Raw genomic sequence first — 27983 nt, 5'->3', positions numbered from 1 at the left:
TTCCTATTTTGATCACATAACACAAGGCTTTTTGTTTTTTCCCCTCCAGGTTGCACTCCAGGAGTTGTCTTCTGGAATGACGCCAGGGATGTCTTTTAAAGGAGGACACGTCTTGGCAGGTTTATACCCCTTGGATCTGCAGACCAGCATGTGGTTGCATTTCCCTAGGGTGAATGCCTTGGTGTGTTCTGTCACGAACCATACCACCATCCCAGTAGAGGGAGGTGCGGCATTGAAGTATGCTCAGGATTGGAGGATTGAGACAATCCTAAAGCAAAGCATTTGAGGCATTTTCGGCCTTATAGGAGAGGCTCTTCCCAGCGATCCCATCCCTTCCTCAGATCACGCCTTTCACCCCCAAGGATCTCAAAAGGATACGACGCCAGAGGTGGAGCCTGTCAATCTGCCAATAAAGATTGGTAGGCTCACCTGTAGGTTCAAGAGATAGGTGGCAGCTATCCCTTTTTTTTTTTAACCACAGGTGGGTCCAGATTACTTCGGATCAATGTGTTCTCGAAGCTTTTTGGGATGGATATGCTCTAATTTCTTTCCATTCCTACAGATGCCTTCATGGTCTCTCTAACTCCTCTCAGCAGAGGGTAGAAGTGGAAGTGACATTACAATGAAGATTGAACTTGAAAGCAGTGATTTCCGTTCCCGAATCAGAGATATACATCCAGTTATTCTATTGATTTGGTCATACCCAAGAAAGAAGGGTCATTTTGGCCCATACTGGATGCATATTCTCATCAGTTGGGAACTTCAGCGGTCCTGTTCTGGATTGTCTTTACCGGTTTCAAGCCTTGCCTTTCAGGTTAGCCATGGCACCTTTTGTCCTAGGTCATGGTGGAAGTAGCAGCAGCTCTCTCCAAGGAAGGTGTTCTAGTTCACTATCTGGACTGGTTGATTCGAACCAAAACCACGGAAGAGAGTCTTCATGCATCCCACAGGATGGTTCCTTGCTACAGAAACTAGGCTTGGGGGTGAACCTGGCCTACAGTGATTTACAGCCGTCTCAGACCCTGGTGTATCTTGAGGTTCGGTTCGATCCAAGGCGGGGTAGAGTATTCCTGATGAAGTCTCATTTCCACACTTTGATGCTACAAGTTTAATTCCTGCGGAACCCTGTTTGTCAGAGTTCCCTGTGGGTCTTATCTACAGGTCCAGGGATTGATGGCCGCTGCATTAGAAGTGGTTTCCTGGAAGAGGGCACATATGCACCCTCTTCAGCACCCACTGATGATCTGTTGGCATCTGCAGTTGAAGAACTATGCGCAGAGGTTGTTCCTTCCATTGAAAGTGAGATCCCAGTTGGACTGGTGGTTATAGGCGGGTCATCTTAGGAAAGGAATTTCCCCGCTGCCACTCATGACAGATTGGTACTCATGACAGATGAGAGCCTCCAGGACTGGGAGGGCTCACTGTCAGGAAATGGTGCTGCAAAGGCGTTGGAATGCAGCAGTGGATCAACAACAAACTAGGAGCATGAGCAGTTTGGTTGATGTGCCAGTGAGTCGCCAAGCGGCTAGAGCAGCTTCTCCTAAGCATATCCACTTTCTCATAGTCAGAAAGAACAACTTCAGAGCAGATTTCCTCTTTAGGAGAATCTTGGACCTAGGAAAATGGGAGCTGGTGGATTAAGCCATTCTGCTCCTGGCGAATCGCTGGGGTCTATGGGATCTAGGCCTGTTGGCTTTAACTATGCAAATTTTCCACACTTCTTCAGTCACAGGCAGGACCAAAAGCGATGGGCATCTATGCTCTTTTTCAGGAGTGGCCACGCAGCACTTTGCTGTATACATTTCTTTCTGGCCTCTGATGGGCAGTCTGGTCCAGAAGGTTTACAAGTCAAACCAACTCCATCCTTTACTGGTTCCAGATTGGGTTTGAAGGCCATGATATGCCGATCTCCAAAGACCTATGGTGGATAATCCCCTAGGTTACTGTCTCGGATGGACTTATGTCAGGGCTCATTCTGCAAGAGGAACTAGGTCGATTCTGTCTTACAGTTTGGCCACTGAAAGGGCTCTGTTGAAATTACAGCTGGCAAAAAACCCTGCTTCCACTTTTGTTTGGGCTCAGAAATTTTCTACTTCTCTAGTCTAGGTTAGAGTTTGAAGGGTCTTGAGGCCTGGTGTTTTGAGTGAGGTACTTAACTGCTCAAGTTGGATATTCCTATTATTTTGGAATTTTTACAGGCGGCATGCTTAAGGGTTTGGCCCTTAGCACATTTAAGGTTCAAGTCGCAGCCATGGCTTCATTTGAGGACCTCTTTTCCCATCCGGACGTGTCCCTATTCTTGCAGGGAATTAAACATCTTCACTCCCCCTTGCAGCTTCCAGTGCCTGTGTGGGACCTTAACTTGGTCCTCAAGTTTTTGGCAGGTCTGACTTTTCTACAGCAGTGTACGCCTTCCTTGTGGCTGCTTACCTTGAAGACAGGTTTTCTAGTAGTAATCTAATCAGCACATTGGATCTCTGAATGCAGGCTCTTTTCTGCAATGAACCTTCTCCGTATGACTCTGGGTGCAGTTCAGTTTTGGACCGTATCCTCTTTTTTGCCTGAAGTGGTTCTGTAGTTTTATTTGAATCAGTCCATTTCTCTGCCTGCCTTGGACAGGGACAGAAATGAAGATGATTATTGTCTTTTGCATTTCCTCATCATCAAGCATCCTTTACAGCGGTGTTAGGAGGTGACTAAGGCTGTTCGGAAGTCTTCGCCTACTCATGCTCCATGGAGGAGGTAAGTAAGGAGCTCAGACATCGCAGGAAATGATTGCCTGCTAGGTTAAGGTAGTTATGACAGCCTAGATGGCTGAAGTTGCCTTACAGAGACAGATTAGACTGCATTCCACATGGGTTCAGGCAGTATCATGGGCGAAACTTTGTCTGTTGAAATTTGCCAAGCAGCCACATGGTCATCTTTTCTTTCCTTCTCCAAAAATTTTTGCTTGGATGTTAGGCCTAGGGAGGATGAAGCCTTTTCATGGGTGGTAGTGTCTGGACTGCTGGCAGTCTCCCAGACCCTTAGCTTTGGTACATCTCACTCATTGGGATTGACCTACCTGAATGCTAAGGAAGGAGAAATTACTACTTACCTGATAATTTCCTTTTCTTTAGTGACGGGTAGGTCACTCCCAGACCCGCCCTTGACTGCCCATGTTTGAATTTATGGTTAGCCTCTCTTACAGCAAACTATGCATTGTATGATTCCTGGTCTTAGATGTCAACTGGTAAGTGACTTCTCTAGTCTTTAATTTGCTAGAGAACTTTCTTTGACAGAGTTCAGTGTTCCTGTTGCTTGAGAAACATGAATGTTTACCTGTTGATAATAATGTTCAAGTATAATCAGTTAGCCCAGTTTGGATTTTCAGGGAATAATGACGGGCTGTTGGGGTGGGACTATATGGCCGTGATGTCAGCTTTTGCTCCATCTACTGGCAGAGGCGCATAACATTCATTGGGATTGACCTACCCTACACTAAAGGTAAGGAAATTATCAGGTAAGTAGTAGTTTCATTTCTTTTGAATGAGAGAAGGATGCCAACACAACTAATGAATCCCTTACCTTCTGCCAAACTATATGTATATGTACCAGAGAGCAATAGTGAGGGGAAGAATATTTCTGGTCATAGGTGAGGATTAACTCAGCTGTACTGAATTACTTAACATGTAGACTTCAAAATGTTTTCTGGGAAAAAAAATCACTTAAAAAAATATAAATGTGTTCCACGTGTACCTGCACAGCCTTCAAGCTAATATTTTCTCAATGCACAAGTAAATTGCCATTAGTAAACAATACTGATACACAAAAATACTTTTAAAGCTAATTTTTACATTTAAGTACCCAAAGAAAATCAAGGGTTTATTTTTCCATTAAATTAAGAACATTAGAAACAATGAGAAATGGGGGGTGGGGGTGGGGTGTGAAGACTCAACAATACTAAACAAAACCACCAAGAACCAATCTGTTTAACCAGTAAACAAGAATTACAAATCTGAAGGAATGTTCAGGGAATCCTGACTGACTGGAGTAATAGAATCACCACCAAGAAGATGCACTTTGCTAATAAACAGGGTGGTGAAAATATGGAACAACCTTTGGTTAAGGTGGTGGAAGCAATCTGAATTCAAAGCGGCATACATAGGATAGGGATGAAAAGTAAGGAGAAATGGATAGGCAAGATGAGTCTGATGGTCTGTTCTCTCAATGCATCACCATGGGGCAACCTGTGCTACTTGCAGCATACAGAGCCACCAGAAACAGCTAGTGAATGTGTCTTATGCACACAACTTTGTACTGCAGTTTCTAGCCACCATCTTCAACACCAATTGCTAACTGACCAGTAGCAGCACACTCCATCAAGTAACACTTCTTAAAATGAGACAATTAAACATTCATTGGTTTGAACTGAGACCTCAAATAGCCAACATTTCTAGTCCTGTATAGTACCAAGCACTAAGTTCATTATCAGCATGGCTCATCAAAATGGTCACCTAAATTTGTTTCCATGGCCTCACAAACGCATGGAATTTTATCAAAATACACACACAGGTACTGTTAATAACCAAGGCAACTGGCTAGAAATTTCCAGCATTTGTTGTCTATCACATGTATGCGACTGTAATGTGGGAATATAACACTAAAAATATCATTTGTAGAATAATTTTTTCTTTAAATATAAAATCTACCACATGAACATATTTAATGAATAAACAAGACAACAGCTGGCTGTCAGTTTAAAAAAAATATTTAATGCTGCCTAAAGTATAAAAATACAATGAGAATGGCAGTGTTATACAAAGTATTCTTTTCTAATTTCTTTTACATATTTCTACAGTTAATACAAGCATTAGAAAAACACTTGACAATACATTAAAATAACTTGATTTCTGAATTTGCATGCTGCTGGTGTTCTTCATCCCCTGGATGTAGTAGTTTACGTTGTAAACAGATAAATATGAGGTCACCCCATATTTAGTAGACCTCATTTTTGTTCTTGAAGAGGGGTTCAGGTCTTGCTTTGCATGTCAATGGTTTGCAGTTTAAAGCTGCAGATTATTCACAAGCCTTGAAGATTTAGGAGTCAGTCACTCTCGGCCTACGACATACAACGCAAAACAAAGTCACCGTTTCAGTACAAACTAAAAATAAAATAAATTTTTCCAAAATAAAAACTCAGACAACAAAAGAAAGTTATTCCAGCTCACAAAGACCATTACTTCAGGCGACAATGGAATAGCAACATTTCACAAAATGCCATATGCCTTAAGGAACCCAACCTATGTTATCCAGAAGGTACAAGAGAAAGGGAACTCTTTCTTAATATGCTGGCTGGTTGTGTTCAGTACAAAAAGATAGAATTTAGTGTCAGACCTCAAGTTGACCCCTCTGCCTTAATGATGTATCTAAAACAGAGCTGGAAGTAGAATGCCTTTAAGTCTTCACACCCTTGCACATCTCCTATTCTGATGTCTTCAAAATACAAGTCAAAATGAATTAAAGTTGGTGTTTGTTTTTTTTTTTTTTTTTTACTGATCTACACAACATACTCCACACCATCATGAAAGAATATAGAAATATTCCAAAAGCAATTAAGAATAAAATCTTAAATCTTCACACCCTTTGTCATGGCAAACTAAAATTAGCTTTTGCTCTAAAAATTGCCTAAAGGCCCATGATACATTAAATAAAGGCCACCTGATTACACATCACTGTAGTTGAGCGAATTTGAATACTCCTGTATGAAGAATCAAGCTGTTTCTCTTCTATGAAGTGAATTTGAAGCAAAGGTTAAAATATTCCAACAAGCTGCTGAAAACGTCAGGATAGTGTTAAAGGATACAGACTGGGGAAAGGCTGTGTAAAAGTTTCAATGCTTTTGTATATCCCTTGGGGCACTGTCAGATCCATCATTAGAAAATTTCTTATTTTAATGTTTCTTTTAAATAATTATGTACTTCATTGTATATTTTCAAATTGTATTTTTTTTTATATATTAGTATACTGTAATGTAAACTGATGTGATGTTTCCCATGAACGTCTGTATTTACAAAGAAACAAACAAATAGTAAATGGAAACAGTTTGACACCACCAAGACACTGCTACGATTAAGCAGTCCCACCAAATTCATTAGCCATAGGTTCAGGAAACTGCTATAGGTGGTCACTGAGGCCTAAGAATTTTTTTTTTTTTTTTAAATAACTACAGAAGTCTCTGTGGAGTAAGCTTGAAATTGACAACCACTCGTTTTCCCCAGTGTCCAAACATAGCCTATATTGGAGGGTGGCAAGAAGGAAGCCATGACTGAAGAAAAGCAGATGTACCACATCATGTTTACAGAAACACTTAAGGCAGCATTTCCCAACTGATATGCCATGGCACACTAGTGCCCCGTGGCTGAAGGGCAGGTGTGCGTCAGCTGCAGTCTTCATTTTCTCTCTTCTTGGCTTGCAGGATGTCCTCTCCCCATTAAAAAAGGGGAAGGGGGGAAATCAGAAAACAACTTTATCTGCAGCTGCTCCTGCTTTTCTCCCTGCAATAGAAACTGCACAGGGCCCTGTAGTCTTGCCACACCTGCCAGCCCCATGCAGTTCCGATTTCAGAAGGAAGCCAGCAGAGGAGGAAGAAGCAGCACTAATTGTTTCAATTGTACACAGTTTTGAAGTCATGATGAAAAGCGATCAAAAATATTACCATTACTAAGTAAGCCTGCTCAGACTTCTGCCATTCCAGGACATGGGGGCAGAAGAGAGCTGAACATGCCTGCTGGAAGAAGAACAGGGAAGGTAATGCTGCAACCAGGAGATAAGGGAGAAGAATGGAAGCAGAGGAAATATGATGATGTTGCCAAGTGCTTGGGTGAGGGAGAAGGCGATTATGCCAGGGGGATGGGGAGAAGGAAGGAAATAAGATGGTGGCAGGGTGATTACTATGCTGGGGGGGAAGGAAAGGAGAAGGTGGTGATGGTGTCAAGGGATGGAGAGAGAGAAAATAGAAAGTGATGACTGGTGTGTCACAATGAAATGCACTCTGTTCCAGGGGTGCTGTGAAACAAGAAAGGTAGGGAACCACTGACTTAAGGGACACTGCATGCATGTGGGAGAAGGTTTTGGAGTCTGAGACCCAAGTAGAACTTTTCAATCTCAATGCTAAGTGATGTGTGGTGTAAAATCACTACATCACTCTAATACCATTCCTACAGCAAAGCATAGTAGCAACAGCATTATGCTGTGTGCTTTGCAGCAGTGGGAACAGGAATGTTGTAAATATCAAATAAAAGATGCATGGTGCAAAGTACAGGAAGATCCTGGAGGAAAACTTGTTCTAGCCTGCTATAGCCCTGGGACGTTTATAGCCCATCTTTCAGTAGGCCAGTGATCCTAAGCACAAAGCAAAAACCATGGTGTAGTTCACCAAGAAGAAAGTGCATATCTAAATAGGCCAGTCAAAGCCAAGACCTGAATCCAATAAAACATTTGTGGCAATATTTACAAACACAATCCATATGAACCCTAGCTAACTTGAAAAAGCTTGAGCTCTTCCACCAACAACGGGCAAAACCTGCACTATTCATCCCCACTCTTTGCCTATGTAAAGTTGGTAAACACTTATCCTAACTGACTCAGGGCTATTGCTGCAAAAGGGGCTTCCACCAAATATTGAATTACAGGGAGTGAAGACTTATGCAATGAAGGCTTTTTTTTTCAATTGTTAAAATTACTTTTGAAATATTTCTATAATTGTTCTCTCATTATGAACTTGTAGAGTATATTAGTGAAACAAACCTCTACTTTAATGCATTTTGATTTGTACTTTACAGACAGCAGAATGTGAAAAATATCTGAGGGTTTGAAGACTTTTATAAGACACTATACAAAATGAAAAGTTATGACAGAAAACCCCAAAATGTAAGTTAGCTTAAAAAGCACAGTAATGTAACAAATGTAAATGCTGTACAAATTACATTCTAAACTTATGCAAAGTGGTGCTGCACTATAGACTTGCTGTCAATTAGGTTCATCATATTCAGATTTCTTGAACATCAACATCAAATAAAGACAGACACACAAGAAATAACATCCAAGTAATTTATTTTGCAATATAAAATAGTGAAAAAGTGAGAACTAAAACTGCTTTATTACAGACTGGACAGGAAGACTAAGTAAATGATACTGTCACAGGAACCATTCTTTCCCCTATCATACCTTCAAAATTGAGTCTTCTCTGGCAATATACAAACATGTCTCATGCAATCACCTGTTTTACATTAAATCAAGATTTCAATACCACAAATAAATGGTACTAATCTTCTTCCATCAAGTTATCAAATTGGACTTTTCTTTTATCTGTATTTCTAAATGAAGTTACTTGTATGTTCATGTTAATTGTGCTTAAATTGTTTTTTTTTGTTTTTTTGTTTGTTTTTTTTTTTACTATAGTTCATACAGCTTTCATGGTTTATGTAGATTCATTTTATTAAACTGTTTTCCTTCCATATTTTGAAAAAAAAATTTTTTAAATGATACCCATAAAAAAAAACAACTTGTAGAAAAACAAAAAAAAAAAAATCATGTAACAAAAAATCCATAACAACTATGATGTGTGTGTGTACAGAGATGTATATTTCATTGTAATTAGCTAAAGGTTCCACCTATTTTTTCTTACTGATTCATTGACCAGCACAAAAGAAACTGTGGTAGTTATTAGCATAAGATTGCAGCAAAGAAAGTAAGCATAGAAATTGGTATTTATTGGTAATTTATGTGGAATAACCACATTTTTTAAATAACTACACTACGCTGCTTTCATCATACTAGCAGATATTGACTTTTATTACCAAATTCTTTGATATTCTACTTTCATAACTAGAAAACAAAACAAAAAAAAATTAAGACCACACAATCAGATGTCATCAGATAAAACGTTGAGATAGAAATCCTAAAGTGTCAGGAATGAGCTCTATTGGAGCTAAAATCATGCGCATGCTCTAAGTTTGAAGCTTATATGTTAAGACCAGTATATAATCGACATGCCATGGCAAAAGCCTTTATTTACAAAAATTTAACCTGCGTGCCACATTCATAGAAATCCACTAAGGGGACAATATTACAAGTCCTGTATTAAGAATATGTGCAAAAACTAGGCACTTAAAAAAAATAAAAATATCACTTGTATTAAGAAAAACTCCCAATGCAGTACACAAATAATATGCTAATGCATCAGGAGTTACAAATGTGTACACAGAAAAGGCTGATCACACATCTTAATTTAGGTGGCAGGGTATGCATAAAACATGCTTTATGTACACAACACTTTTAGCATGGAAAACATTTTGTGTGCACATAAATCATATTTATGTGTAGAAAACATGCTATGTGTGCACCAAGCATGTTTTCTGCCCATAAATCTCAACTACGGGGTCCTGGCACCAGAACTCCAGCTTCTGCCCATACAAGCTGATGCAATACCATGCGTTGCGGCCAGTACACAGCTCAACACACGACTGGACGCATGTTCTTGGATGTGCATCCATAACCCCCAATGCAACCAGGGGTTAGCGTGTCTAAAAACACGTGTCCCAATTGACCATGTAGCTAATAGCATTCATCAAAAAAGCAGGAGGGTAGGCTATCTAAAAAAGCCGTTTGAGCAAACAATGGAGGTTAGACGCCAAAGAAATGTCCAAGTACAACTTTATTAAAAATGGAGACCAATGGTTTAGGTATGTGCCCTTAGGGGGCACGTGCTGAGAGTGGGCGCTCCATCATGAGTGCCCATTTAACATGCAACAATATTGCATTGGCCTGAGAGACTAGCAATGGCACTGGAAACTTTACTCCACCTGTGACCAGTAATAAAGTTTCCAGTACCAAGAAAACCTGAGTTAAGCCAGTCCACCTCTCTGCATTGCGGCATAATAGCCAATACTTTTATCAGGATGGAATTTCATGCAAAAACACTAAAGCACTAAAGCATCCTACCATCTATGGTGTTTCCGTAGATAGTAGGATGAATTAGCCATGCTATCTGGGAGATGCTTCCGACGATCTCTAGGTGAAGCTTTTCTCAGTAACCAGAGAGTTGACTCTGTGCGACTGTGCGTGCGTCTTCCCGCGCCAACCTTGATTCCTTCAGGTCCATTCCCAAAGCTTCTCCTTTTAAGTGGATTGTCCCTAAGACTGTCTAGGGAGGAGGGAGGGTTTCCGATGGCTAATTCATCCTGCTATCTTCAGAAACACTGTTTACAGTAAGCAAACTTGCTTTTTCCCCTGTTGATAGCAGGGTTGAATTAGCCATGCTGTCTGGGTTGGGTGTCCCTAGCCCATGGGTTGTGCCTTGATTTTATTTACATTTTTCAAATTCTGGAGTGCGCAACCCGCAGTTGAGTGTAGACAGTCTTATACTCCTAGGAATTCGACATGACTGCCGAACCCAGAGCTGCGTCTGATGCCGCTTGCTGGTTTAAACAGTAGTGGGATTAAAAGGTTTGCAGAAAATGAACCATGTTGCCACTTTACAGATGTCAAGTAGCGGCACATTCTGGAGGTGGGCTAGAGAAGTTGCCACCGCTCGGACTTGATGTGCAAGAACCTTATCTTGAAGGGCAGTTGATTTCTTTGTGTAAGAAAAAATGTATTCATTGGGATATCCAACTGGAAATGGTTCGTTTTTTTATTTTTTTTATTTGTTTATTAAATTTTCTCAAATTTAAATACAAGAATAATCTTGAATGGAAAACAGGTATTGTTTTACAGAAACTATTCAATAGCAGGAAAAAACAAAACAAAAATAAACATCTTCTTATAAACAATGCCATCAAAGTCCTCAATATTAGGGAGTTAACCAAATCACAATCCAAGGAAATTTAAGTACAATACTAATAATAGAAGGCACAAAGACTGATGCGGTGCAGTACATATATTTAAGGAACATTTTCCTGAGAATCTATGGGTAGAGGCTCTACCTCAGAGCCATTCTCAGGGGTCTTTCCTATTAAGAATTGTGACAACTGAGGAGGGTCAAAGAAAACATAAGAAGCATTTTCATGCTTCACTAGACATTTGCAAGGGAATTTTAAAACAAAATGACCCCCTATCTGTTGTACCATAGACCTCATTAATAGAAACTGCTTGCGTCTCTTCTGCGTTGAACGAGATACGTCAGGAAAAATATTTATTTTGAATCGCAAAAAAGTTTCTAATCTATGCCTGAAAAACAATTTCAATAACCAGTCCCGATCTGGCTCAAGGACCAGTGAGACTAAGTGTAGCACGTATGGCAATGTCTGAATCCGATGTCTCAATTATTGCAGTCAAATCCATTGGTGGCACTACCGCAGACTGTAATACTTCCATTCCATCCCTTTGCTGGTTTAATTCTCTTCTATGCGTTGACAAATAAAATACTTTAGATGTTGGTGGGATAGCGTTTTCAGGTATTTTCAGGATTTCAATTAAGTATCTCTTGAACATATCCCGTGGCGAAACAAGAGGAACTTTGGGAAAGTTTATAATCCTCAAGTTCTTATTTCTAACATTTTCTAGCATCTCCACTTTTAATGCTAAATTAGCATTATCTTTAGCCAGTAAACAATGAGATTGCTGAATAGAGGTTGCTTGGGCTCTAATAGTAGATATTTGTTGGTTTAAGTCCACTGCTGTATTTCCCAAAGATATTATTTTTTGTTCCATTTCATTACTTCTTTTGACTATCGGTGCCAACTGTTTTGTTATAGAAGCACGAAACTCAGCTATTGCATCCCAAATAGAGATTAAAGATATCTCACCTGGTCTTTGGACAGAGGGCAGTTCTGGAATTGTTAATTCAGTCCATATAGGCTCCTGGTCAGCTCTGAGGTTTCCCTCTCCTGGTTCCCTCTCCCAAGATGGCCGTCTGGCTTGCAGATTCCTCCACCACCTCGCTGTCCCCCGCAGAGAAAACAGATTGAACCACTTGGGTCCTTGGAGTCTCCACAGCTATCGAGGTGGATCTCTCATTCGCGGGGTTACCCGGAGACGTTCCTCGCGCCGGGCTCAGAGGTGATATAGAGCCTGGGAGAGAGGGGAGCTCAAATTCCCCTCCCCCTCTCTCCAGCGGCTGGTTCCCTGGCAAGGGAGTACTGCGGGAGACATGGGCGTCCATGGGTCCCGTGAAAGACTGCCCAGGAGAGATCGCGGGGTAAGAAACAGTCCTTGGCTTTCTTTTTCGTCCCATAAAGTAATTTTCTTAAGGATAATGTTGCCAAGATCGATCAATTATATGAGCCTGGTACGAGTAGCAAGAGCGAGCGTCCACGTCGACCACGCATCAGTCGGCCATCTTGGAACTCCCCCCCAAAATGGTTCGTTTTGACACTGGTTGACCTGGAAAGTTTGGGTTAAATGTAAGAAAAAGCTGTGCAAGTATAGAGGGCACTTGAGTCCTCTGTTTGTAAAATGCTAAAGCTCTTTTACAGTCTAACATGCGAAGACCACGTTCCCTATGGAGGTTTTGAGGTTTTGAGAAGAATGTCGGCAAGCTGGTGGTTTGGTTGAGGTGGAAGGCCAACACTACTTTGGGTAGAAGTGTTGGAGGAGGTCGCAGGGTCACTTTGTCATGAAAAAATTGCAGATAGGGATAGTAATGGACCAGGGCCTGAAGCTCGCAGAAGTCACCGCGACCAGCAGCACCACCTTCCAGATGAGGTATTTCATTTGGCATGTACCTAATGGCTCGAAGGGTGGCCGCATGAGTTGCTCCAAAACGATATTGAGATCCCAGGGGATTGCTGGTTTGGAGATAGGAGGATGTAGTCTTAGAATGCCTCACATGAAAAGAGAAATGAGGGGGTGGTTTGAGATAGGTAGTACTTCATGCGGATGATGAAAGGCTGCAATAGCGCTGACGTGTACTCTGACGGTAGAGAGTACTCAAGTATTTCAACAAGTCTTGTGGAGTGCAGGAGAAGGGATCTATGTTCTTCTGTCTGCACCATGTGGAGTAGCGATACCACTTCCCTTTAATTTATTCTGGTTGACTGTTTTCTGGAGGAAATTAATATGCCCTCAATGTCTGGTGGGAGGGGAAGATCACTCAATACTGCCCTTTCAATCTCCATGCCTTTAGGTGAAAGGAGAGATGCATGGGATAGAGTAACATTCCTTTTTCCTGGGTCAATAGCGTTGGGCTGGATCCCAACGGAATGGGTGGATTGATGGACAGTTGAAATAGATAAGTATACCACGGTTGTCGTGGCCATGCTGGCGCTATGAGTGTTAAGTCTGCTATGTCCTCAATGCATTTTTGTATTGTTCTGGAGATGAGAGGGATTGAAGGGTAAACATAAAAGAGGACTTTTGTCCACAGAAGTAGGAAGGCATCCTGTGCCAACCATTTCCTGCTGGGGTAGATTGGGCAGAAAGTCTGTACTTTTTGATTGGATTCCATGGCGAACAGATCCATGCAAGGTAACCCCAACGTTCGAAGAGTTTGAGGGCTACCTCCTAGTTTGGAGACATTTCGTGAGGATGGAAAACTGCTCAAGTGATCCGCCATGATGTTGTCCAAGCCCGGTAGGTAGGTTACTTGCAAGGATATTTTGTGAGTTTCTGCCCAGCTGAGTATGTGTATCGCCTCCCAGCAGAGAGTCCAGGAACCTGACCCTCCTCCTTTGTTATGTAGAACATCGTCACTTTGTAGTCTGTTTATATCAGGCGTTTTCCCTTGACATACTTGGCAAAGGATAGTAGAGCATTCCAGATTGCTCTCAATTCCAGGAGGTTTATTTGAAGACAGGTTTTCGGTCGGAGACCACAATCCTTGTGCCTTTAGGTTTCCTAAGTGCACCCCCCCCCCAACCATTTTTGGAGGCATCTGTGGTATTAGTTGATGGTAAGGACAGCTGAAGGGTGTCCCCTGGTAAAAAAAGTCACTATGAAATGTCGGTGGTCATGGTTGCAGTTAGTGTCACTCGATAGTGTAACGGCTGTTATTTGGGTCCATTGTCTTTTTAGGCCCCACTGCAGACACCTCATATGGAGTCTCAAATGAGGTACAATATCAATGGTTGCAGCCATATGGCCCAGGAGGGTTAGCACTCTCCAAGCAGAGGGGTAAGGAGTGAGCTGAAGATTGTGAGTGAGGGACTGAATCGTTAGGGCTGTTGTCTGGCAGATAAACCCTTCCCGCTAAAGTGTGTATTTTGCACCAATAAACTGGAGCTGTTGTGTGGGATGTAGATGAGACTTTTCATAATTTACAAGGAATCACAGTTCCTCAAGACAACAGATTGTCTGACTGATTTGAGAAAACTGTTTTTATTTTTCACTTGAAGCCATCAGAAGCCAATCATCCAGGTAGGGGAAAGAGCTGGATGCCCTTCCGATGCAGGTGAGCCACTACTGCCGCCAAACATTTGGTGAGCACTCTGGGGGCTGATGCTAGACCAAAGGGGAGTACCTTGTACTGGTAGTGCTGTCCATTGTTCTGGAAACACAGATAACTCCAAGAGGAACATTGTATTGGTGTGTGTGAATAAGCATATTTCAGGTCTATTGAGCACATCCAGTCAGGTTGTAAGAGAGGAAGGATAGATTTAAAAGAGGTCATTTTGAATTTCTCTCTGGCAAGAAATTTGTTTAGGCTTCTCAAATCCAGGATCGGGCAAAGACCTCCTGATTTCTTTGGGATAAGGAAATATGGGGAGTCGAATCCTGTGTTCCATTTGCTTCTCGGAGCCATTTGAACAGCTCACTGGTCCATGAGGTTGGAAACCTCTTCTTGCAAAAGGATCTTTTGACAATCTTTGTGTGGAATGTGGGATAGGTGCAGTAGAGGCAGAATGTTTTCGAAATGGAGACTATCTTTCCCAAATTATTTTTAGAACCCAACGATCCAACGTGATTAATTCCCAGGCAGTGTAGAACTGGGATAGGCGACTCCCTGTATAGGGTGACGGTAGTGGCTTGGCAACCTTCAAACATTTTGCGCTGGTTTCTAAGGTGCAGCAGATGTTTGACATTGTTGACGTGGACTATTCCGAGGGAGTGGAGCCTGCTCTTGGGGGTCTGGGTTGTTGGTAAGATGGTGGCCAGAATGGATTAAATTGACAGTACTGTCTCTGTTGGTAGGTAGGTTTTCGGTATGTGGAAAAATACCTTCTCGAGGCAGGTGATGCCAAGGATAGGATCACTATGTTTTGCTCCTTAAGGAGGGAGACTGCTATTCGTAATTTGTCTCAGAAAAGGTTATTACCTTTGCATGGTAGAACCGCTAACTTTTCATGTACATCCTCTTGGATTGCACTCTATCTTAGCCAGGCAAGTCGAACTCGTATAGCCATCGCTGAGGTATGAGCTGATGTTTCAAATGCTTCGTAAATTGTTCGAAGGAGGTGTCGCAGTCCTTCCATGTCTAAGGATGGCTGGGGTAGTTTTCCATCTTCTGTAGATTTGCAAGTGGATTTCAATGTTTGTAAACACTCAAAGGTATTGAGTGATAAAATTGATGGCGTTGCATTTTTGCATTTAGCATTGCCTCTTGGTAGGTCTTTTACCAAAGTCGCCTAAGATCAGCAATTCTCAACCGGTGTGTCACCAAGCACCGGCAGGTGTGTTGCGGATCCTGGTGTCCCACTGCCCCAGGGGCGGACTGGCCAATGCAGTTGATAGGGGAGTGCCACAGCCAGAAGACAGGCCGGCAGGGCCGAAGAGCAGAGAGACGCTGAGCGTTGCTGGAGGCCGTGCCGGCGGCAGCTGAAGAAGTGCGGAGAGATGCTGCATGCTGCCACCGGAGGCCGGGCCAATGGCAGCTGTAGTGCGGAGAACCCCTGTGTGCTGCTGCCGGAGGCCAGGCTTATTAGGCCAAGCAATGAGAAGAGGCTCCACGTTAGCGTGTGTGTGGCAGCTTTGTGTGTGCCTGTGGTAGAAAGAATGCGTGAGTGGCAGCTTTGAGTGTGTGTGGTAGAATGAATGCCTGAATATGTGAGTGGCAGCTTTGTGTGGGTGTGTGGTAGAATGGGCGCAAGAGCATTTGTGTGTGCTTAAGAGCTTGTATGTAAGTGAACGCACATGTGTGTGAGAGAAACAATGGTTGGAGGTGATGCGTTTCTGTGAGAGACAGACAGACTGGTCAGGGAGCTGATTAGGTCTGATGTGTGAGAGACAGGCTGGTCAGCAAGGTGACTGGTGCGTCTGTGAGGAAGAGAGACTAGTTAGGGAGGTTACTGGTCTGTGTGACACAGAGAACGTTAAAAGTGTTCAACAGGCATGGACATTGTTTAAAAATACAATCCTAGAAGAGCAGTCCATATGTATTCCACACATTAAGAAAGGTGGAAGGAAGGCAAAACTGTTACAGTCATGGCTAAAAGGTGAGGTGAAAGAAGCTATTTTAGCCAAAAAAACATCCTTCAAAAATTGGAAGAAGGATCCATCTCAAGAAAATAGGATAAAACATAAGCATTATCAAGTTAAGTGTAAAACATTGATAAGACAGGCGAAGAGAGAATTTGAAATGAAGTTGGCCATAGAGGCAAAAACTCATAATAAAATCTTTTTAAATATATCCGAAGCAAGAAACCTGTGAGGGAGTCTGTTGGACCATTAGATGACAGAGGGGTTAAAGGGGCTCTTAGGGAAGATAAGGCCATTGCAGAAAGACTAAATGAATGATGTTTACTAATGACTATGCTGGGGAGATACCAGTTCCGGAGATGGTTTTCAGGGGTGAGTCAGACAAACTGAATGAAATGACTGTGAACCTGGAAGATGTAGTAGGCCAGATTGACAAACTAAAGAGTAGCAAATCACCTGGACCGGATGGTATTCATCCTAGGGTTCTGAAGGATCTCAAAAATGAAATTTCTGATCTGTTAGTTAAAGTTTGTAACCTATCACTAAAATCATCCTTTGAACCTGAAGACTAGAGGGTGGCCAATGTAACCCCAATATTTAAAAAAGGCTCCAATGGCGATCAAGGTAATTATAGACCAGTGAGCCTGACTTCAGTGCCGGGAAAAATAGTGAAAACTATTCTAAAGATCAAAATCGTAGAGCATAAAGAAAGACATGATTTAATGGAATAGAGTCAACATGGATTTATGGATTTATACAAGGGAAGTCTTGCCTAACAAATCTGCTTCATTTTTTTTTTGAAGGGGTTAACAAACATGTGGATAAAGGTGAATCGGTAGATGTAGTGTATATGGATTTTCAGAAGGCGTTTGACAAAGTCCCTCATGAGAGGCTTCTAAGAAAACTAAAAAGTCATGGGGTAGGAGGCGATGTCCCTTTGTGGATTACAAACTGATTAAAAGACAGGAAACAGAGTAGGATTAAATGGTCAATTTTCTCAGAGGAAAAGGGTAAACAGTGGAGTGCCTCAGGGATCTATACTTGGATTTGGAAAGGAATACGAGTGAGGATATCAAATTTGCAGATGATACAAAATTATTCAGAGTAGTTAAATTACAAGTGGATTGTGATACATTACAGGAGGACCTTGCAAGACTGGAAGATTGGGCATCCAAATGGCAGATGAAATTTAACGTGGACAAGTGCAAGGTGTTGCATATAAGGAAAAATAACCCTTGCTGTAGTTACACGATGTTAGGTTCCATATTAGGAGCTACCACCCAGGAAAAAGATCTAGGCATCATAGTGGATAATACTTTAAAATAGTCGGCTCAGTGTGCTGCAGCAGTCAAAAAAGCAAAGCAAAATTGCTTACTTGTAATAGGTGTTATCCCAGGACAGGAGGATGTAGTCCTCACATATGGGTGACATCATCAGATGGAGCCTTGTTACAGAAAACCACTGTCAAAAGTTTCTAGAAACATTTGGCTGGCATTCTGGGCCTACTGAGCATGCCCAGCATGCCATGATATTCTCAGCCACAGGGGTCTCCCTTTAGCCTCGTGAGCTGAAGGGGTCTCCCTTCAGCCGCGTGAGCTAAAAAAATAAAATAAAACGTATCGGACCCAACTCCGCGGGGAGGTGGGTGGGTTCTGTGAGGACTACATCCTGCTGTCCTGGGATAACACCTATTATAAGGTAAGCAATTTTGCTTTATCCCAGGACAAGCAGGATGATAGTCCTCACATATGGGTGATTAGCAAGCTACAGGCCGAGTCATTCTTACATTATACCAACAGCATACAACTTGTGCAACAAGCACACCAACTGGTGTACTGCTGGAAAAAGTGAGGCAGCCTGAATCACAGCAGGATGGATGTAGAAGGAATTGGAGTTATACTGGAAATAAGTTCTTTAAGACAGATTGTCCAAAGGCTGAATCTTGTCATCCTTTGTCCAGACAATAATGAGCTGCAAAGGTGTGAAGGGAACTCCATGTTGCAGTTTTACATATGTCAAGAATGGGCACTGAACGATAGTGCGCTACTGATGTGGACATAGCCCTTACTGAATGTGCTTTTACTTGCCCCTGGAGAGGAATCTTTGCTTTTTCATAACAGAATTCAATACAGTCTGCTAGCCAGTTGGAGAGAGTCTGTTTTCCTATCGCAACTCCTGGTTTATTTTTGTCAAAAGAAACAAAAAAAGTTGGGTGGATTTCCTATGGACCGCCGTGCGGTTCAGGTAAAAAGCTAGTGCATGTTTACAGTTCATGGTGTGTAAGACTCTCTCTCCCAGGTGAGAGTGAGGTCTTGGAAAGAAAGTAGGCAAGACTATTGACTGTGATATGAAAATCTGTTACTACTTTTGGTAAGAATTTGGGGTGAGTGCGAAGGACTACTCTGTCATGCAGGAACCTTGTGTAGGGCGAGTTTGTGACGAGAGCTTGCGACTCACTGACCCTTCTAGCCGATGTAATGGCTACTAAGAAAAGCATTTTCCATGTAAGGAGTTTTTCATCACAGGAGTGCAGAGGCTCGAACGGTGAGCGCATGAGCCTTGTTAGAACTAAATTCAGATCCCATTCAGTGATTGGTGGTCGAATGGGAGGCTTAAGGTGAAGTAAGCCTCTCATGAACCTACTTACTAGGGGGGTTATGCTGTTATTGGCGCATCCCCTATTCTTTTATGGTATGCGGCAATGGCGCTTAGGTGTACCCGTACAGAGGATGTCTGGAGACCAGAATCCGACAGGTGGTATAATCTAGTAAAGAAGAAGTGGGGCAGGAGGAAGGGTCTATATCTTTTTGTGCGCACCATTTTGTAAATCTAGTCCACTTAAAGTGGTAGGATTTACTTGTGGAAGGCTTTCGTGAAGCTACTAGAACTTGAAAGACTTGTGTTGAAAGATTAAGTGGTTGCAGAATTAAGCTTTCAACATCCAAGCTGTTAGTGCAAGAGTTGTCAGGTTGGGATGACGCAACTTGCCCTGATTCTGAGTTATGAGAGTGGGTTCTGTGCCCAGGCGGATTGGTTGTGAGATTGAGAGGACGAGGAGTATGGGAAACCATACTTGTCGAGGCCAATACGAGGCTATGAGGATCATTGTCCCTCTGTCCTGTTGTAGCTTCACGAGAGTTTTCGCTATGAGCGGAATTGGAGGATACGCATATAGAAGACCTGTGTTCCAGGGGCGAGCAAATGCGTCCCTGAGGACTGTTTGTCGACGTCCGTGGAGGGAGCAGAACCTTTCCACTTTGTGGTTCAGTTTGGACACAAAGAGGTCTATGGTTGGGCGACCCCAGCGTTCAAAGATTTTGCTCGCTACACGTGGGTCCAGCGACCATTCATGGGGATTGAAATTGCGACTGAGATTGTCCGCTAGGATGTTTTTGATGCCCACCAGATAAGTTGCTCTGAGATGTATGGAATGCTCTAGAACCCAAGCCCAAATCTGTACTGCTACCTGGCATAGCAGATAAGAGCCTGTGCCTCCTTGTTTGTTTATGTACCACATTGCTACTGTGTTGTCTGTTTGTATCAGCACAGTCTTGTTTGAGAGGCAGTCTTTGAAGGCATAAAGGGCATATCTCATCGCTCGAAGTTCCAAGAAGTTTATTTGATACTGCTTTTCGAGCATAGTCCACGTCCCTTGTGTTTGAAGGTTGTTAACGTGAGTTCCCCATCCAAGGCTGGAGGCATCTGTAGTCAGGATGACTTGCGGATTTGCCTGTTGGAATGGGAGACCAGCTTTCAATGCTGTTTGATTTGTCCACCAGTGGAGCGATAGGCGCAGCTGGTGGATAATTTTAATTGTGTACGACAGTGGTTGGAAAGCTTGTAGCCATTGAGATTTCAAAGTCCATTGGGTTCTTCTCATGACTAACTTTGCCATAGGAGTGACATGTACTATCTAGGCCATGTGTCCTAGCAGCACCAGGATTTAATGAGCGGATGCGAACTGGTGATGAATTATAATGTTTGCCAAGTGTGCCAGATTGTCGGCACGGTCGCTTGGAAGAGAAGCTTTTGCCACTGTGGTGTCTAGGTCTGCTCCGATGAATGTGAGGAGTTGAGATGGCTCGATGTGGGATTTTGGATAATTGATGAGAAATCCCAGGAGTTGTAATAGTGTTATTGTGGTGTCCAAGGCAGAAAGAGCTCCTTGTCTGGATGGACTTCTGATTAACCAATCGTCTAGGTATGGAAAAACATGAATATTGTTTTTTCTTAGATGTGCGGCCACCACTGCTAGGCATTTTGTGAATACTCGAGGGGCAGAGGCTAGTCCGAATGGTAGGACTCGATATTGGTAATGATTCTTTCCCACAACGAATTGTAGGTACTTGCGATGTTGTGTGGAAATTGGTATGTGTGCATAAGCATCTTGAAGATCCAGAGAACAGAGCCAATCTCCCTTTTGAAGCAATGGAAGGATAGTTCCCAGGGATACCATTCGAAATATTTCTTTGTGAAGACATTTGTTGAGATTGTGGAAGTCTAAGATAGGACGAAGGCCGCCTGTTTTCTTTGGAATGAGGAAATAGCGGGAGTAGAACCCTTTCCCTTGTTGAGACCGGGGAACTGGTTCGATGGCCTGGTGGTCAGCAAAGTAGAGAGTTCTACTTGGAGATGAGATGTGATGACTGTTTGTCCAAAGTGGAATGGGAGCAGAATGCGGAGGTATTGTTTTGAATTTTAGGTGATATCCCCGATTTAGTATGGCTAATACCCATTGTTCTTTTGTGATGAGACTCCATTGGTGTTGGAAATAATGAAGTCGACCTCTGACTGGTAAGGAGGGCATAGGGTTTAGAAAGAGGCTGCTGTTCTCTTGACTCTGTTCAAAAACCCGCTGCTGGTCCAGTTTGGGGTGGTGGCTGGGTTTTTTGTTTTGTTTTGGCTGACGTGGACGTCCTCTTTGTGAGGGACGGTACTGACATGCTGAAGAGGCAGGTGGGTAATACCTTCTAGGTCTATAGAAGGGTCGCCTCGTGTCCCTGCGAGTTGGTCGTCTTAGGGAAGATGGCTGGTTTGCTGGCAGTTTGGAGAGCTGTCGGAGTGTCTCAATGGTCTTTCAACTGAGATACTGTAGCTTGGATCTTTTCTCCGAAAAGATTGTCTCCAACACAAGGGAGATCTGCTAGCCGTTCTTGGACTTCCTACCTGAGGTCTCGAGCCAGGCCCATAGTCTCACATTTATTGCGGAGGCAATGTTTCGAACACGTCATAAGCTGCTCTCACATCGTGTTTTCCAGATTCCAATCCTTTTTCAACTAATGTAGCCAAGGATAGTTGTTGTGGAAGGTTATCCACAATACCCTGTACTTGTTTCCACAAGTTTCTTTGATATTGTGTCATATATAGCTGGTATGCTGCAATGCGTGCTACCAGCATGGAACCTTGATAGACTTTCTTTCCTAAGGTATCCAAGAAGCGTTGCTCTTTCCCTGGTGGAACAGATGAATGAGGTTTTTGTTTTTGGGCTTTCTTCTGAGCAGATTCTACAACTACCGAATGGTGAGGTAGTTGAGGTTTCTGGTACCCTGGAGCATGCTACACTAAGTAAGTGGCATCTGTTCTCCGATTTACTGCTGGGACTGAGCAGGGATGTTCCCACATTCGTTGTTGCAGTTCCAAAAGGACTTCATGGATTGGGATAGCCATTATTTCCTTCGGTGCATCCACGAACTGCAGGACTTCTAGGGTCTTATGTCTGGTATCCTCCTCTGTGATCAATTCAAAAGGAATTGTATCTGCCATTTCCTTTAATAAAATTTGTAAATGAAATCTTCTGGAGGGGATTTCTCTCTCTCCTCTGGTGGAGAGGGCTCTGATTGCAGTTCCTCTGACTCCGTATCAACATCCTTCCAAGGAGTATATTGAGGATAAGGGGAGTCAGGGTCCTCTGGTTGTATATGATGCTTTTGTTGGTATGTGTTTTGGTATTGTTGGTAGTGAGGGCATCGATGGGGAATCGATGGGCCTCGATGGAAATTGATTCCATGTATCCCCCCGATGGACCTGGATGTGTTGGCATCAATGGATCCTTGAAAGGCATAGAGGGTTTCTTCGGAGCTTGATGCAGATGAAGCCCTGATAGTCCTGGGGCAGAATCGGAGTCCCCACCGTCCTCATCCAATGATCCGGGATGGCTGGAGCCACCGGTGGGTGTATCGGCATCGATGGCGTCGATGGTTGTATCGATGGAATCGGTGCCGGTGTCAGAGGAAAGGCTATCAAGGCATCGAGTCTATTCAGCAAAGGCCGAAAAATTGACTGGTCCAATGCAGATGTCTGTGCTGGTACCGATGGTACTGTCTGAGGCTGTAGATTCCTTAAAGCCTCGACGACGGCTTTTGGACTAAATTAGTCACCTCTTCCTTTGAAACCAGGGCAGTGTCCACTGCCACTGGGGAAGGTATTGCTGGTGCTATTGGCACTTCCACAATGATTCGTGGTGGCACATCCTCTGACACCGAGCCCGGTGGAGAGTGCCGCGGTTCCTCGTGTACAGCTGGTGGAGTTGGCTCTAGTACACAGACCTTCATTGGCATCGGTTCGATGGATTTCGATGCCGACGTTGATGCCTTGCTATCCGATGGGTCAATGGCGATGGCGCTTCTTTTCTCGATGACCCTTCGATGCTGAAGAAGATGTATCGAGGATATTGATGGTGCCGGTGACGGACGGTCATCGGTTCGTTTCTCACCTCGATGTTTAGTTACCGAGAGAGGTGTTACCCTTGGGGACGATGTCGACGATGGAACCTTTTTAAACAATTCTTCCATCTTATCCAAACGGGCACGCCTGCCCTTCGGTGTCATCTGGGCACAGGTTGAGCAAGCCCGGACGTCGTGGCCTGATCCCAGGCACAGAACACATACATAATATGGGTCAGTAATGGACATAGTCCGGTTACAATCCGGACATTTTTTGAAGCCGGAGGCCATGATAAAGTTGTGGCCTAATAACGGTCGATGACCAGTGGGAATCGATAGTGAGGTGACCGGAATCAACCAAAAGCTAATCAAAATATGTACTCACCAAAACTATGTCGAAAGGAGACCCAATTATGAAGAAAATGTGACAAAAAAAGTTTTCTTCCCTTAAGAAATGAGGGAATTTTTTTCCAGAGCTCCTGATCTGCTTTGCTACAGCAAGGCGGAAAAAAAGAGACTGAAGGGAGACCCCTGTGGCTGAGAATATCATGGCATGCTGGGCATGCTCAGTAGGCCCAGAGTGCCAGCCAAAAGTTTCTAGAAACTTTTGACAGACGTTTTCCGTACCAGGGCTCCATCTGATGATGTCACCCACATGTGAGGACTATTATCCTGCTTGTCCTGGGATAAACAATGTTAGGAATTATTAGGAAGGGAATGGTTAATAAAACGGAAAATGTCATAATGTCTCTATTGCTCCATGGTGAGACCGCATCTTGAATTCAGAGTACAATTCTGGTCGCCGCATCTCAAAGATATAGTTGCGATGGAGAAGGTACAGAGAAGGGCAACCAAAATGATAAAGGGGTTAGAACAGCTCCCCTATGAGGAAAGGCTGAAGAGGTTAGGGCTATTCAGCTTGGAGAAGAGACAACTGAGGGGGGATATAATAGAGGTCTATAAGATCATGAGAGATCTTGAACGAGTAGATGTGAATCGGTTATTTACACTTTCAAATAATAGAAGAAGGACTAGGGAGCATTCCATGAAGATAGCAAGTAGCACGTTTAAGACTAATGGGAGAAAATTCTTTTTCACTCAACGCACAATAAAGCTCTGGAATTTGTTGCCAGAGGATGTATTTAGTGCAGTTAGTGTAGCTGGGTTCAAAAAAGGTTTGGATAAGTTCTTGGAGGAGAAATACATTAACTGATATTAATCAAGTTTATTTAGGGAATAGCCACTGCTATTAATTGCATCAGTAGCATGGGATCTTCTTAGTGTTTGGGTAATTGCCAGGTTCTTGTGGCCTGGTTTAGCCTCTGTTGGAAACAGGTTGCAGGCTTGATGAACCCTTGGTCTGAGCCAGCATGGCAATTTCTTATGTTCTTAGTGACTGGTTGTGGGCTCCAAGGAAGAGTACCTTGAGGACAGAACTTCAGCAGCCACTGCTGCTTCTAGTGTGTGCTACTGGCCTACAAGGGAAAGGAGTAGGAGAGTTGCTGGAGAGGATAAGTAAAGGTGGCTTTTAAAATTTATTTTTCTTGATTGACTGCCATTTTAATTATGGGGATTATGTGATGTGTCTGCTGTTTTGAAATATTTTATTGATATTTGGACAATTTGTAATACTTTTTATGAGTTTTTAATTGGTGGATGTTATTCTGTTCATCAGCTGTTTTGTAACATTTATTAGTATAGTTTTACAATTATGTCGGTTTGGGGATCTATAGCAGCTTGGCTTGTTCTGTTTTCCTATTAGGAGGTGTATTAGTGTTTAGGGCCTGGTTTAATAGTTGTGTTGCCTTTTCATAGATAGGGTTGTTACTGTTTGAGTGTGTTCGATAACACAGGTGTAACTTTGTGCGGGCTAGTTTGTGTGCATTATTGCAGATTCTGGGACTTTGTTAGGTGCTATATTTCTCTTTCCATTTCTCCAGGTTTGCACTGCATGCAGAGTGGTTGTTTTGGTTTTCCATTCCAGTTTGTCTCCATATTTATAATTTGTGGTGAAGCTCAGTTTTGGGTGTGTGACTGAGGTGAGGTATTTTACTAGCATGTAGGCATTTGTATCAATCTTATTGGTTCTGTTTTCTCAATAGGACATGCATTAGTGGTAAATTACTGTCCCGGCCGAAAAAAGGTTGAGAACCACTGGCCTAGATAATGGTTATCCTTCCCAGGAGGGATGCTGGAATGCAGCCTGGTCTTTTTGGCCTTTTTCATGATGGATTCTACCACGTGGAATTGTGTGGTAGCTGGACGGTATTAAAATACAATGAGTTCCACATACGGAACTTTAGATCCATTTTCCTCGAAGTGGGAGGCAAGAGAAAGGGGTTTCCCATGTTTTCTGCATTAAGCACAGCATGAGGGGGGGAAAGCTGTCGGTTCGGGAGGAATCTCAAAGATTTTTTAAAATATTCCCGAACTTCAGACCTGGGGTCTGGTACTTTAGCAATCTCTATTTTAGAAGAACTATTTTCTCAATAAACTTCAAGTTAGTTAGGTCCTTAGGCAGTGAGGAGGGTTGTGGGGTTTCCTCCAGTGGGTCTGATGGCATGCCAGTGGAAGATCCTGGTGAGGAAGGTGTGGATTGTGGTGGATCTGAATCCGGTCGTGGTGAAGGAGGATTTGGCTCTGGATGGTCTTGGGGATGAGATGGAGAGTTTTTCACCATTAGGGATATTCTTGGGGAGGGGCTTCTGGGTGGGTCCCCCATGTGCTGCTCCTTCTAGGGATGAGAAAAATTTGGTGAGTATCTGATATTTGGTTCATGGCATGAAAAGCCAATCTGTGCCTGTGGCCCCCCCCCCCCCTTCTTGTCATCCAACCAGGGTGGGGAGGGGGAGGGGGGTTCCTGGGGCATGGAGGCAGTGTTGCCAGGAGAATGTCAGATGAGCCCTGAGGGTTCTGTGGAGCTGGTTGGATAACATGAGAGGGCCTTTTTCACTTGATAAGAGGCTCCTGAAGTTGGGGCGAGGAGTGCTTCCCTGTAGGAGACCGAAGATAGGTCTGAGAAAATTTCTACAGAAGTTGGACAAGCGTCCAGATAAGGAAGAGGCTGGAGATGGTTCTCCATCAGAGTTCCATGTCTCTAAGCACCTGAGTTGTTAACCCGGTTCGGGATTCTAATTCTGAGCGCCTTGATTTTCTTGCATCACGCTTCGCGTCATGTTCGTGATGATTCGAGCGCTTCAAATGTGCTGAAGACATTGAATGCTTGGAGTGTGTTGAGTGTGAATGCTTCGAAAGTGCGTCACATGGAAGCATCGATGCACGAGAACTGGATGCAGGCGTAGCTGTTAAGAGAATTAGAGCGTCTTGTGTTGCTCTGTGTGGGGGCCGCAGGGATCTTTGGCTCACTCCGGGTTTTATCTGGAACTACCGATAGAGCTTTAGTTTGGTCTTGCGCCCTGTCCTCAGCCCCGGCTGTTGGTGCAGATGGTTCTGCCTGTGTCTTATCTGTGAATGCCCGCTTACCTTGGAGCCCCAGGGATGATGCTTTTTCTCGTTGGGTCTATTTTGTTTAGGACCCAGAGAAGAGTGGGCGGGGCGCGGTCTGGTGTTGGGGCATATAAGCCCGACTCCTTAAGATGCGCGATCTTTTCAGCATGTAGCTGCTGTGCTCAGTGGGATATATGACCAAAGTCCTTACAGGTGGACTCGGTATGGTCCGGCTAGAGACAAAGATAGCAGTAGTTATGACCAACTTTCCCACATTGGCAATATTTAAATCTAGGCGGTTGTGAAGACATAACTGTTTTTCAACTTCAGACTGAAGAAATTCCTCTGAGGAAAAAACTCTGTGTGTGGAGAGTAGCGCGGAAAAATTAAGACTGAAGGAATCAAGAAGGTTCACGCAGGAAGACGCATGCGCAGCTACACGGAGTCAAAACTCTGTGGTTACTGAGGAAAGCTCCATCTAAAGGTCTCTAGGACCATCTCCCAGACAGCATGGGTAATTCAGCCCTGCTATCGATGGGAAAACATGCATAATTTTTGAGGGCAAAACACCTTGCTGCATTAAAAGTATAGTTCGTGTAGATAAAACTGCACTTTGCTGAGTGCACTATTACAGGCCCTGAAATGGCAAAATTCAACTCTACTATAATTTGACTGCTTGGTTTTTGCCATTGCCTTGAATGACATACATAAATTTGAGTAGAATGTCTTCCTCCTCTAAGGATGCAGCTTTTAGTAAGTTCATCAATATTCAAAAAACACACATTTATTAGATTTACAATCCCATTTTCTCATAAACCTGATTGTGAAATGGGACACTACCTTGAAATTAATGGTCCTTGTTCCACCAAAACTGTTGAAATGTGACTCTCGTCAGATTTTTAAAAAAGAAAATTTTTGCTTATAATAGTAATAATTCCATAGGGACAAATTTTATGCTTTGTCTAGGCCACCCTATCATGGATTTGGTTTTCAGGACCTTCACAATGAATTCTAGTGAGATATTTACTCTTTTGGGAGTCAGTGGGGAGGAGATAATTGGCTTTTTTTTTTTACCCTGAGAATCAGATCCATTCACAGAGCTTAAGGATAGTATCAAATGCCCTTAGAGTCTCCACATTTCCTTCTCCTGACAAGTCAGTAGCTGCTAGTAAATACCCTGTATAGAAAGTGGCATACTCCATGAAATATTCTTTTTGGATCTAGCAGTTTCCTTCTGCTCCTTTGGGATTTTTGGAATCAGGATTTGGGTCTAGCACTATGAGCATTCACAGCTATCCAGAGATTGTCACACCCCCCCCCCCTTTATTTTATATTCCCAACACCTCTACACCCTTACCCTCAAACTCACTTAGATCCAGTCACTACAGTGCCAAGTTCTTGGACAAAAACCATGCACATATATCCCCTCCATCCATTAGGTACTGCCAATGTAATGAATGACTCCTCCCAGCTTCCCAGGGGCTGTGAAAACTGCCTCCACAGCAACTCCAGCCAAACTGAGAAGCTGAAGACCCAACT

At 43.1% G+C, this 27983-nt stretch overlaps 1 protein-coding gene across 3 annotated transcripts in view; it reads right to left on the bottom strand.

Moving 5' to 3' along the window:
- Positions 1-4732: 4732 nt before the first annotated feature.
- The window catches only part of PTPN2 (protein tyrosine phosphatase non-receptor type 2), a 182980-nt gene continuing 159729 nt past the window's right edge, over positions 4733-27983 (bottom strand). For all 3 annotated transcript variants that reach the window (XM_029590950.1, XM_029590948.1, XM_029590951.1), the window contains one exon: positions 4733-5101. In XM_029590950.1, the coding sequence (XP_029446810.1) occupies positions 5080-5101 (22 nt within the window). In that variant the 3' untranslated portion in view covers positions 4733-5079. The remainder of the gene's footprint in view (positions 5102-27983) is intronic.

This window comes from Rhinatrema bivittatum, chromosome 2, assembly GCF_901001135.1.
Source record: "Rhinatrema bivittatum chromosome 2, aRhiBiv1.1, whole genome shotgun sequence".
Lineage (NCBI taxonomy): Eukaryota > Metazoa > Chordata > Amphibia > Gymnophiona > Rhinatrematidae > Rhinatrema > Rhinatrema bivittatum.
This window is presented reverse-complemented; position numbering and strand designations above follow the sequence as displayed.